Consider the following 13,841-nt stretch of genomic DNA (forward strand, 5'->3'; position numbering starts at 1 on the left):
CTGTGATCTAGCTTTTTAATGATGCGTGAACACAGGCATCCAAAACTCTGCTCCTCCACAGCTTGTGTCTCACTATTCACGGGATAGCTCTCTAGATACCTTTATTGTGTACATATCTACACTGACATTCATGGATGCTAGAAGGCAGTGCGAACCTTCCACTCTGAACAATATCTGCAAAGTGTGAAATGAAAACAAAGTGCTGAAGAAGCTGAGCAGCTCTAGCAGCATCTGTGAAGAGAGAAACAGAGTTAATTTTTTGATTTCAGTCTGACTGTTCTTAAGAACTGCAAAACATGCACACCTCTGTGCTCAGGCATAGTACAGTCTAGCCATGTCTATTTAACCAGTGCCTTCATAACCCCATTTAGAAGCTACTGGAAATCAGTAATGTTCAGGAGAGACACAACTGTTTAAACATCTCTTTACTAGCATAAAAATTATAATGGCCAGATTCTTTAGAAAATAAAAGATTGTGTTGACTGATATTGAGCTAACGCAGGTCTAGGGGCTACTGGGTGACTGTCATCTATCCAGTGTCTCGGTGCTTTGTGAAATTGTGCTGCATGCACTAAGTACAGGGACAGGTAACAAAATCATTAACTTGTTTAGTGTTGGCTGACTCAGCACCATACTTTGGACAGCGTCTAAGGCTGTCCTCAGATTTGGCAGTTAGGCATTTTTTTAACTCCAGGTGAAGTATCTTCAATCAGGGAAACATTGAGGGAACAACTGTTGGCCCTATCACCATCTGATCTTTCTCTGAGAATGGCCATTGGTTGTGGTGATAACAAGCAGCAGATTCCATGGAATGTTAGACTGGAGACTGCAGAGGGAATAACATTCATACCTGACATCGTAGGGAGTAAACGTCACCATTTTCAGTGACCCTGGTTTTCTCACTCTACATCAAAAGAGGCCAAGTGTAATTTGTCTCCCTAATTGCTTGCTGTTCCTACAAGCAAACCTTTGTGTTCCTTGTATGAATATGCCCAAATCCCTCTGAACATCAACATTTTCAGGTTTCACACCTTTTTAAAAAAGTTATACTTTTTAAAGTTTTACTTGTTTGCCCACATTATGCTCCACCTGTCTCCTTGCTGCCACTTGCACTGTCTCTATCTGACTCTAGCTTCTCTGTCCTGCTCATAGTTCACCTTTCCACCTAGTTTTTGTTCTCTACCTAAACATTACGATCAACTTTCAGAATGTATCTGTCTCCACATTTCAGCAATAGCAATTAGGTTGAAACCATTTGTCCCTCTTCATGTCACTTATTTATTTACAATTGCATTTCAGAAACTTTATTTTGTTTTATAGATATTTGCTTGATTCTTACTCTGATGCATTGTTACCAATAAATTAGGTCTCTTCCTGTCTCTTTCTGCTTGTCTTTTCAATAATCAGCACACTGTTCTTATGTATCTATGTTCGTTTTTAGATTTCTGAATCTCCTTTTACCAGAACCGTTCCCTTGTGTCCTCATTTCTACCTCTTGGCAGGGCCCCTGATTATTGCCTGGTCCCACTGCCTAGTGCTGGGGAAAAGCCAGCCTTCTGCAGCAACTCCTGTCATTAATGTAAGGGATAGAGTTCTGATCCTAACTGTTCCAAAGCAATACTGCAGCAATACCTAATGCCTGACTAAACTGGCATCATTCCCAGTGGGAGCAGAGCAGACTATATATCAGCAATGGCTTCAGCTCTGCTTTGCCATGCACCTCATTAGCAGCAAAGTGGTGAACATGCAGTCTGTGCAGAATAAGTCTCTATATGACTGCTATTGCCTTGCAGCCCTAGTAGGTACAAAACACAGAAAAATTAGAACAGGTTGAATAGTCCACTTGGAAAGGGAGATAAAAGGTGGAATCCTAGTGTGCGCTCCTCTCCAGTAATCCTACTGTCATCCCACAATCCATAGCCATTCTGTTTCAAGGTAAAACAGTCTAACACAACTTGCTGCCTTACGTATATTTCATTTATTAGAGAATCCATCTACTTCTCTAATTGCTGCATCAGCAATAACAAATCTATAATAATAAAAAGGGAGGCTTTCATGTCTGTAGCACTATTCACAAACTTGGCACATTACAAGGTATTTTACAGATAATGAAGAATTTTAAAGTGTAGTCAATGTTGTAATGTAGGAAATGCTACAGCCAATTTACATACAGCAAGCTCCAATAAACAGCAATAAAATAATTAGTACAGTAAATGTGTATTTAGTGATGATAGTTAGGAGACTAGAAAATAATAAGATTTATTCTTATGAAGGAAAGACAGTACTAAATGTATTCTGCAGCCATTAGGTGGGTGTTGAGAATGAGAATGTTGAGAAAAAATATTTTGTCATTCAAGCAGAAAATGGGATTGAAGGGAAAGGCCACAGCTGATTGAGAAATGTGCAGCAATCTATAACAGTAAATTTGATCAGCAGCATTGAATTAATGCACTGGCAAGTGTTTTTTTTTTCCATTTCTGCAAATCCTTTGTTAGCCTATATTCATGCTCCATAAACAACCTGCTTTCCCATTGGCACAGGGCCCTTACTTGGGGTCAGGATATCAGAACCAAGAAGCAAATGTGTCACTAATTAAAGTGGCATTTCATTATTAAGAGATGCGCAGGCCAGTTGAGTTTTAACCTACTTCCACTGTCCTACTATTTATGTAAATGTTTGTTTCACAATAGTTCATGAAAATCTGACCCAGTAGTGTAAAAACGTTTGGGGACCAGTTCCCAACTTACTAATTGCTCTCACTGCCTTTTACTGGAGTACTTAATTACTGCAGACATTCCAGGACAGAGCTGTACTGTCAGAGCGAGTGCGCAGAGTGATCACTGGGTGGGGATGCCCAGCGCTGAGGGAGCCCCGCACTATCCGTGGGCTGTCTCTCTAAAGAGTTGAACTGAGGCTCTTCCAACTGGATGGAAATTCCATGCTTTGGAAGAGGAGTGTCCAGGCTAATATTTATTCTTGAACCAACACCACAAACAGATTCTTCATAATTGTTGGAGAAGCAATGTGTCTGCATTAACAGACAACCATAACTCCATGTCCACCCCCAATCGTTGCTTCTGGCTTTTGGTCAGTTTTCTGCCTTTCTTGTAGTCATCCTGATGACATTGACATTTCTGTCTCTGCTCTAATTTAGGTGTTGTACAGTACTGTTGAGGGTTTTTGACAATTTGCTGCAGTTGACCTTGCTGCTATTGTGCATTGCTGAAAGAAGTGGTCAGTGAGATCAGGGAAGAGCACCAATCATCAGTGTCTAGGCTGATGCTAAGCTGTGGGTCTGCGCCATTGGCGGATGCTGTTACTAAGCTAGCAAGGTCAGGTCCATTTGTTGGTCATTATTTGGGACATGTGACTGGGGCCTTGTCCACCAGCTGAAGACCCACTGAGAACTTCATGTTGGGAAGGGCTGCCACAGTCTTTTCCAATCAGGCACTTAATTGGCCAGAGACAGGTCTTTCTGAGGTCGTACCCCATGAGAACTGCCAGTCACAGCTGGCACTTTCAGTGGGGAGCAGGTACAGGCACGTTCACAGCCAGCCAAGGTCCCTTTTTGCAAGAGAGCCAGTCCCCAGAGGAGTGTTGGCATGTGTCAGTAGTAAATTGAAGGGAGGGGTGTGGAGGGAGATGAGGGTTGATAGTTTCGGATTAGTGTCAACCCTCACCCACACATCACCGTTCCAGGACCTGATGCTCTTACTGATCGCTTAGAGGCTGCTTTATTTTTCAGAGTAGTATCACTGGTCCAGAGCTACCTTATACAGACCTCTGAAAATGAGCTAACCTGCAGTGGTTGCCTGGGTAACCCTAATTCTCCTTGTCTTCCACAGCTTAACATAAAGGAACAGGCGAGGATCGAGCCTCTGAAGGGGAATGTGCTGCTCTTCTATTTCGACAGACCAGACACGAGAGAGATCATCGTTTGCTCTGAACTGATTAGCCATTCTTTACTGTAATGAACCCACATAACTCCAATCAATTTGTAATCACCCCAGAGCCACAACAGCCCATAACCTGCCTTCTCATGGATTATTTAACCTTAAAGAACATCTGAATGTGTAAGAAATGAGTTGGTGAGATTGTCTCAGTGTTGATTAAACAAATCACTCTGCTTATGAATAAATAAATCCTTGTTTTTTTAAGGACTTGCGTCATTCTGCAGAAGTTCAGTGATAGAACCTTGGATTCCCTACAGTGTGGAAACAGGCCCTTTGGCCCAACAAGTCCACACCAAACCTCAGAGCATCCCACCCAGATCCATCCCCCTATAACCCACCTAATCTACACCTCCCTGAACACTACGGGCAATTTAGCATGGCCAATCCACCCTAACCTGCACATCTTTGGACTGTGGGAGGAAACCGGAGCACCCAGAGAAAACCCACGCAGACACGGGGAGAATGTGCAAACTCCACACAGTCACCTGAGGCTGGAATTGAACCCGGGTCCCTGGCACTGTGAGGCAGCAGTGCTAGCCACTGTGCTGCCCCAGTGTTGATGTGCTGTGACGACTCTATCAAGTCACACAGAACATTTCTGTCTTGAAGCACTCTCCTGGAGACTCTGAGAATAGGCAGCAGCTCTGGAGTGTCTGGATGCCATGGGGGAGGGAGCATCAATAATACTCTCACCAAAGCATGTGAAATTTAATGTACACCACTGTCTCCTTGCGGAGATTAGTGTGAGCCTTCTCCAAATTGCCAGCTAATGTGTGCTGCATGTTGTTTATTGTACTAAGCAGTTGACCTGCACAGCTTGAAAAGGAGGAGAATGTTTGATCCAATGATGATATCCCAGAAAGCTGACCCCTGGACTAGACAGTAGAGCCTCCCTACCGCATGTTTCTGGGGAGACAATGGGAAGATCTATGCCTAGAAGGAGGCATATGGCCCTCTGAGGCAATCCAGTCAGTCCCAATCCTGCCTACACCCCACCACCCCAAAAAAATCCCTGTAGCCCTCCAAGTACACGTCAATTTCCTTTTGAAATCAGTGATCATCTCTACCTCCAGCATGCTAATGAGCAGCAAGTTCCAGGTCATTACCGGGCACTGCATAAGAAAGTTCTTTCTCATGGTCCCTGCATCTCTTACCCAAAATCTTAAATTTATGTCCTCTAGTCTGTGTACAATCAACTAACAGGAGCAGCTTTTCTTTACCTACTTTATCTAAATCTGTCATTGTCTGTTACACCTTAATCAAATCTCCCCTTAATCTCCTTTGCTGTAAGGAGGACAACCCCAAATTCAATTTTGTAACTAAAATACTTCACCAAGGGTTTCGAGTAGATTTGTAGCTCAGGTTATGGATGTTGTGGGTGGTTGGCACACCGAGCTGGTTCATTGTTCCACAGACATTTCATTACCCTGCTGGGTAACATCTTCAGTGCAGCCCCTGATGAAGCTGTTCGGAGGAAGGGTCACCTGACCAGAAACGTTAACTCTGTTTTTTCCTTCACAGATGCTGCTAGACCTGCTGAGCTTTTCCAGCAACTTTGTTTTTGTTCATAAAATACTTCACCTCGGCAACATTCTGAAGAATCTCCTCTGCACCGTCTCAACTAATCTCACATCCATCCTGTACTGTGATCAGAATTGAATTTAGTACATTAAATGTGATCTTATCAGAGGTACATCATGTTGCTGGCTAGACCTGATTCCTTGCTCCTCCCAGTTGCCTTGAGGTAGTACTGAGCAGCTGCTGGAATCTTTGCTGTCACTTGTGTAGAGACACCCACCATGTTATTGCAGAGGGAGCTCCAGTAAACCGTTTCACTGAAGGGAACAGCGATGTAATTCCAAGTCAGAGTGGTCTATAACTTGACAAGGAACATGCTATGGTGTTACAAATGTAGCTGATGCCAGTACTAGACAACTCAGATCCCACAATGAAACCTGGTTGCTATTTCAAAAAACAAGGTCTTTGCTGCTGTGGTGTCAGTCATTGACAGCCTTGTGTGAATATGTACAGTGCACATTTAACAATAAAACATAACCGACGGTAACAGAAGTGACCAGCCATGGCTAGTAAACACAGTGGCTACAAGAGCAGGCCAGAAGCTGGGAATACTGCAGCGAGTAACTGACCTCCTGACTCCCCAAAGCCTGTCTACCATCTACAAGGCACAAGTCAGGAGTGTGATGGAATACTCCCCACTTGCCTGGATGGGTGCAGCTCCAACAACACTCAAGAAGCTCAACACCATCCAGAACAAAGCAGCCACTTGATTGGCACCACATCCACAAACATCCCACTCCCTCCACCACTGACGCTCAGTAGCAGCAGTGTGTACCAACCTCTCCTCATAGCTAATGCCCTCCATACCAGGTAACATCCTGGTAAATCTTTTCTGTACCCTCTCCAATGCTACCACATTCTTCTGGTCAACTGAGCACCATATTCGAAATGCGGCCTAACTAAGATTCTATAAAGCTGCAACATTACCTGCCAATTTTTAAACTCAACGCCCCGGCCGATGAAGGCAAGCATGCCGTATGCCTTGTTGACTACCTTCTCCACCTGCGTTGCCACTTTCAGTGACCTGTGTACCTGTACACCCAGATCCCTCTGCCTATCAGTACTCTTTCCATCTGGATTAGACCTTCCGAAATGCATTACCTCACATTTTTCCAGATTAAACTCCATCTGCCATCTCACTGCCCAAGTCACCAACCGATCTATATCCAGCTGTATCCTTTGACGGTCCTCATCGCTGTCCGCAATTCCACCAACCTTTGTGTCATCTGCAAACTTACTAATCAAACCAGTTACATTTTCCTCCAAATCATTTATATATATAACAAACAGCAAAGGTCCCAACACTGATCCCTTGGGAATGCCACCAGTCATAGCCCTCCATTCAGAAACGCACCCTTCCACTGCTACCCTCTGTCTTCTATGACCAAGCCAGTTTTTTATCCATCTTGCAAGCTCATCCCTGACCCTGTGCGACTTTACCTTCTGTATCAGCCTGCCATGAGGGACCTTGTCAAAGGCCTTACTGAAGTCCATGTGGACAACATCCATTGCCTTACCTTCATCGATCAATATGTACAAGTATTTACATTCACAGGCACATACGTGGGTTAATATTAAGCTCGTAAGTTACAACAGAGCCACATGCTTTCAATATCATCCTGTTCTTGAAGTGGTCCCAAGTTAAGACAGGTCACATGTGACCATACAACTATCACATCATGGGCATTTTTTTTAAAGGTATCCTGACCGTGATTTTATTTTGTATTCATTCACGGGATGAGGGCATTGCTGGCTAAGCCAGTATTTATTGCCCAGCCCTAACTGAGGTTGAAAGTTACCCACATTGCTGTGGATCTGGAGTCACATGTAGGCCAGACCATGTAAGGATGGCAGTTTCCTTCCCTTAGCGACATTAGTGAACCTGATGGGTTTTTTCGCAAAACGAAATGGATTTGTGGTTATCATTAGACTCTTAATTCCAAATTTTAATTAAATTCAAATTCTACCATCTGCTATGGTGAGATTCAAACCCAGGTCCCCAGCACATCATCTGGGTCTCTGGCTTAATAGCCCAGCAATAATACCACTAGGCCATCACCTCCCCTTATATGTATATATATGGAATATGATACATTCCACACCAGTGACTGTACTGAACATAATACAAACATCCCCATGTCTAACTTCTAATTGAAGGAAGGCTGCCTGCCAGAGCCTTAGCAGAAAATCACACTCCGGTCTGAGATACCTTTGCCCCAAGTCAAACCTGGCCCCCCCCAGGTTCCAAAACATGTATTCGCCTGAAAACTAAACCAACCTGACTGCGCTACACTGTTGTCAACTCTGAGTGCAATTCTAGTGAACTGCACCCGGCTGAATGTGAGCTTCAACTAAAAACAAATCACTGCACAGACTTTGTGGACTCATAAAGATCATGTAAATTTATGTCCATATTGAATGCAAGAGTAGGGAGGGGTATGCTTCAGTTATACAAGGCACTGGTGAGACTATCTGGGGTACTATTTGCAGTGTTCTTATTTAGGGAAGGACGTAAAGATATTGGAAGCAGTTTAGAGAAAAGATTTGTTGCGGCTCATTTTTATAAGGGCTGCATTTATGGACAACACAACTGCTCAGTGGAGGAATAATGCACTGATGCAGAAGCACAGTTTCTAAGTGCAGATCCTCTCTGAAAACAGGTGGCAGTATCCAAAATATTGAGACCTGAACACTCTACAGCAAATCGCCAACTGTTGTGCATAATGTATCAAGAAGCAGTTTGCAATCTTGCCAGGAAAAGCTATGATCTCACTGACAATAGAAGAATTGGCAAATTATATTCCTGCACATTAGGCAGGAAAGAATGGGGAAGGAAACATGGATAGTAGGAACTGCAGATGCTGGAGAATCCGAGACAACAAGGTGCAGAGCTGGATGAACACAGCAGGCCAAGCAGCATCATAGGAGCAGAAAGGCTGACGTTTCGAGCCTAGACCCTTCATCAGAAACGTCCTTCCCTAAATAAGAACACTGCAAATAGTACCCCAGATAGTCTCACCAGTGCCTTGTATAACCGAAGCATACCCCTCCCTACTCTTGCATTCAATATGGACATAAATTTACATGATCTTTATGAGTCCACAAAGTCTGTGCAGTGATTTGTTTTTAGTTGAAGCTCACATTCAGCCGGGTGCAGTTCACTAGAATTGCACTCAGAGTTGACAACAGTGTAGTGCAGTCAGGTTGGTTTACTGAAGAAGGATCTAGGCCCGAAACGTCAGCCTTTCTGCTCCAATGATGCTGCTTGGCCTGCTGTGTTCATCCAGCTCTACACCTTGTTGTCTCGGGGAATGAAACATGATGTTTTTAATGAACGCCTGGAGCCAACAGATCTATTTGTACCTACATACTTTAATTAAGGAAATGTTCGAGTCTCTGAAAGGCCAGCGCAGAGCGATACCTGCAGAATGACAGTTGTGTTGTCAGTGCCTTGAGCCTGCACATTTGGATCTCAGTGTCATTTATAATGATGCATTTGTGGTGGGAACTCTCCACTGGGTTTCACAAAGTGGATATTTGGGGAACACACCGCCACTTAGTTCAAAAAAAGCAGTAAGAAAATTTAACAAACTCCTCTGCTTACTAATAGAGGAGGAGTAAAAGAAGAATTTGATTCACCTCACCCCATCCATAGCACATCCCTTCAGCTGCTCTTTCAGTCAACTAGTTTTGTCTGATTTGTCTACCAATGACATTTTCTCACACTATCCCCAGACCTACTGACCTCTTTAATCTCTTCAAATCTATCCATTTTTGTTTTGTACATGCTTAATGACAGAGTACGTCAATCCTCTGAAAAAGAGATTTGATTTTAATCTCAGAGAAAGGGTTCGCCAATGACAACAGAGATGAGGAGGAACTTCTTCTCAAGGGGAGTGAATCTGTGGAATTCTTTACCACAGAGGGCTGTCGAGGCTGGATCATTCAGTACGTTCAAGGCTGAGAGAAACCGAGTTTTCATCAGGAAGGGAATCAAGGGTCATGGGGAAAAGGCAGAAAGTGGAATTGAGGATGATCAGATCTTGTTGAATGGCAGAGCAGTCTTGATGGGCTGAATGATCTACTTCTGCTGCTATGTTTCATGGTCTTATAGATCCCTGTACATTTTCTCTGTTTGAGTGAGATCATTTCTCATTATTCTAAACATGTACAGGTTCAATTTCCTGAACCTCTCCTCATAGAACAATCTGCTGTTGCAGAACTGAGTCTGGTAAACCTTTATTGCATTCCCTCTATGCAGATATATCCTTCCTTAGGGAAGGAGACCAGAGCTACACACATGAAGACAGCTCACCATCATCTTCTCAAGGGTGAGAAAGGATGGACAATAAATGCTGGCCAGGCCAGTGACAACCACGGTCTTATGAGGAAAGGTTGAGGGAGCTAGGGCTTTTTTCATTTAAGCGAAGACGGATGAGAGGTGACTTGATACAGATTTACAAGATGATGAGAGGCATAGATAGAGTGGATAGTCAGAGACTTTTTCCCAGGGTGGAAATGACTATTATGAGGGGGCATAATTTTAAGGTGATTGGAGGAAGGTAGAGGGGAGATGTCAGAGGTAGGTTCTTTACACAGAGAGTGGTGGGCATGTGGAATGCGCTGCCAGCAGTGGTAGTGGAGTCAGATACTTTAGAGACTTTTAAGCGACTCTTGGATAGGCACATGCAGGATAGTAAAATGTAGGGTATGCAGGGTAGATCGATCTTAGTAGGATAATAGGTCGGCACAACATTGTGGGCCGAAGGGCCTGTACTGTGCTGTACTGCTCTATGATCTATGTTCTATGTATGAAACATTTTAAAAATATGCTCCAGGTGAAGTCTCACCAACTGCAGCAAGACACCTTTACCCTCGTACTCAAATCCTCTTACAGTTAAGGCCAACATACGGTGTGCTTTCATAACTGCTTGTTGTACCCGTGGGTTAAGCTTTCAATGAGATATAAACAAGGATACCAGGTTCCTCTTAGTACCTATTAGTCACATCCTTTTACAAAATACCAGCATTTTTCTGCCTATTGATAACAGGCCAACAGTTTTGTTGTTCTGATTTGTCTCTCCTTCCTGTTACATTTGCTACCATCCAATTTGCAGGAACCATTCCAGAATCTATAGAGTTTTGAAATATGATCTTTACAACAGTCATTATCTTCACAGCCACCTCTTTTAATGGTCTGGGATGTAGATCACCATGTTCAGGGGATTTATCAGCTTTCACTCTCATTATTTTCTCTGACACTAATAATTAATTATTGTTACAAATGATAATTTCTTTAAGTTTCTCATTCTCGTTAGTCTCCTGGTTCTCCAGTATCACTAGAAGGTTGTTTTGTATCTTCCTGTGTAATTCTGTCATTTCGTTAGACCCTTCATAAATTCTCCTGCCTTTGTCAATAATAGGCCTGCATTTGTCTTTGTTTTAACCTATTTACGTATCCAAATGACTGGATGACCTCTCCACTATGGATATAGCCTGCCTTTCCAGCACCTGCTTCCTACCAATTTTAATCCTATCGATTTCCTCTACCCTCGCTACTTATTTTTGTCAGCAACACCCTCCTCAGTAAATACTGATCATAAGGACTCATTGAATGTTCCGGCCTTGACCTATGCCCCTTTGGATATATCACCTTTTTATCCCCGACATGAGCCAACTTGCTCAGATAATCTGTTTAACATTTACACGTCAGTAGAAGATTTTTGGGATCCCTTTTATATAGAAACATAAAAACACAGGAGCAGGAATAGGCCATTTGGCCCAGCCCAATAGTCCGTTCCTGTCTTTCCCCTTTGACCTTTGATCCCTTTAGCTCTGAATGCTATATCCAACTATATACCAGCCAAGGAAGATTGGCTGGCTCACAGAAACCAGAGTTTATGCAAAAATGGATCTTTGATGATTGGCAGCATGTGACAAGGGTCTGTGCTCAGGCCTCAACATGACATACTTTATATAAAGGAAGGGATCGAAGGCACGGTAGCTAAGTTTGTAAATGACACCAAGTTAGTAGGAAAGTATTTTGTGAAGAGAATATCAAGAGGATACAGATGGATATTGATTGGTTGAGCGAGTGTCTGAACCTTTCAGCATAATGTAGTAGTAAGGAGAAAAAGCAGATTGTTACTTAAGTGGAGAATGACTGCAGAATTCTGGGGTGCAGAGGGATCTGGGTATTTTAGGGCACGGGGCACAAAAAAGTTAGCATTCAGGTACAGCAAGTACTGTTTTAAAATTAGAGTCACATTTTTCAGGACAAAAGAGGAGAATCTTTCTCTGAGGGACATGCAACATTGGAACTCTCTACCTCAGAAGGTGGCAGAAGCAGAGTCAATGAATATCTTTAAGACAGGGAGATAGATTCATGTTGGGCAGGGGGGGTTCAAAGGTTATTTGGAGAAGATGGGAATATGGAATTCCAAACATAAGCAGGTCAGCTGTGATCTTATTGAATGATGGAGTAGGTTTGAATTAATGGCAGAGACTAGAGGGATTTTCATTGAGTAGATGCCTGGTCTCTACCTTTCCTCTGATGCTAGAGAACCTGAAGCAGTTGTCCTTTGACCAGCTGAGGGGACATGTCAGTGACGTGCTCACCAGGCTAATCTAGATCGAGGTGACAGTCTCAGAGTTGTGGGGAGAGGTGGAGCTGAGATTCTCCAGTGCTGGCCTCTTCTTAGCAGATGTTCACTAGCTGCTGCTGGAGAAGAGAGGTAATTAATTATGAGAAATGGATAACAGATTAAGAACGAGTTAGCACTGGTGGTATTGGGAGAGCAGTGTAACACAGCGCAATGAGACTTATTGGGTTGGGGTTTGCTGTCCCCATGTGAGCGATCAGGCTTAGCTCTGACTAGATTCAGTACTTCTCCTCCAAGAAAGTGTTCTCCCTCATTCCCTTCCATCCACCTCCCACTCCAGTCTAAGAGTTCTTAGTCTGGTTGTGGGCCAGTGTTTGCTGCAACAAGGAAAAGGGAGAGATTGAGTATGATGAAGGTGGATGCAAGAGCAGTCAGGGCTGGGAAAGGAGGCAGTGGCCTAGGAGTATTATGGCTAGACTTCTAATCCAGAGACCCAGGTGATGTTCTGGGGACCTGGATTCAAATCCTGCAATGGCAAATAGTAGAATTCAAAGAAAATCTGGAACTAAGAGTCTTACAATCACCATGAATCCATTGCTGATTGTCAGATTAAACGCATCTGGTTCACTAATGCCCTTTAGGGAAGGAAACTGCCATCCTTACCTGGTCTGATCAATATATGACTCCAAACCCACAACAGTGTTATTATACTCCTCAGAGTACAACAGAATCTTGATCAGATGGGCCAATGGACCGAGGGGTTTAATCAGACTAAGACTTATACACTTGTTGCTAAGGTCCTGAACAAAGAGACCTTGGAGTGCAGGTTCATACTTCCTTGAAAGTGGAGTTACGGGTAGACAGGGCGGTGAAGAAGGCATTTGATACGCTTGCCTTGATCGGTCAGTGCATTGAATATAGGAGTTGGGAGGTTATCTTACAGCTGTATAGGAGATTGGTTCGGCAACTTTTGGAGTATTTCATGAAATTCTGGACTCCTTCCTGTAGGAAGGATGTTGTGAAACTAGAAAGGATTCAAAAACAGAGTTATGAGGATGTTGCCAGGGTTGGAGGGTTTGAGCAAAAGAGATGCTGAGTAGGCTGGGGCTATTTTCACTGGAGCGTCGAAGGCTGCAAACCATGAGGGGTATGGATAGAGTAAATAGGCAAGGTCATTTCCACGGGAAGGGTTCAGAGGAATATGGGCCAAAAGCTGACAAATGGGACTAGATTTATATAGCGTATCTGGTTGGCATGGACGAGTTGGACCAAAGGGCCTGTTTCCATGCTTTACATCTCTATGACTCTATGACTCCTAACTGTCATCTGGGCAATTATGGATGGGCGATAAATGCTGGTACCCTTATCCCAGGAATGAATGTATGAATAAAAAACAGGGTCCCATATGACCCTCACTGGGATACAGGGTCCCACACACACTGATTCTCACTGGGGTGCAGAATCCCACACACACTGACTCTCACCGGGGTACGGGGTCCCACACACACACACACACACACACACACACACAGACTCTCACCAGGGTACGGGGTCCCACACACACACACACACACACACACACACACACACAGACTCTCACCGGGTTATGGGGTCCCACACACACACACACACACAGACTCTCACCGGGGTATGGGGTCCCACACACACAGACTCTCACCGGGGTACGGGGTCCCACACACACACACAC

General features: G+C 43.7%; 2 protein-coding genes across 2 annotated transcripts in view; both read left to right on the top strand.

The window, feature by feature from the left end:
* Positions 1 to 4,157, top strand: part of eif6 (eukaryotic translation initiation factor 6) — a 44,591-nt gene extending 40,434 nt beyond the window's left edge. The window contains exon 5 of the mRNA XM_048608124.1: positions 3,846 to 4,157. Within this exon, the coding sequence (XP_048464081.1) occupies positions 3,846 to 3,855 (10 nt within the window). The 3' untranslated portion in view covers positions 3,856 to 4,157. The remainder of the gene's footprint in view (positions 1 to 3,845) is intronic.
* Positions 1 to 13,841, top strand: part of osgn1 (oxidative stress induced growth inhibitor 1) — a 194,437-nt gene that overhangs the window by 101,801 nt on the left and 78,795 nt on the right. The gene's annotated exons all lie outside the window — the stretch shown is intronic.

This window comes from Rhincodon typus, chromosome 19 (assembly GCF_021869965.1).
Source record: "Rhincodon typus isolate 14 chromosome 19, sRhiTyp1.1, whole genome shotgun sequence".
Taxonomy (NCBI): Eukaryota; Metazoa; Chordata; class Chondrichthyes; order Orectolobiformes; family Rhincodontidae; genus Rhincodon; species Rhincodon typus.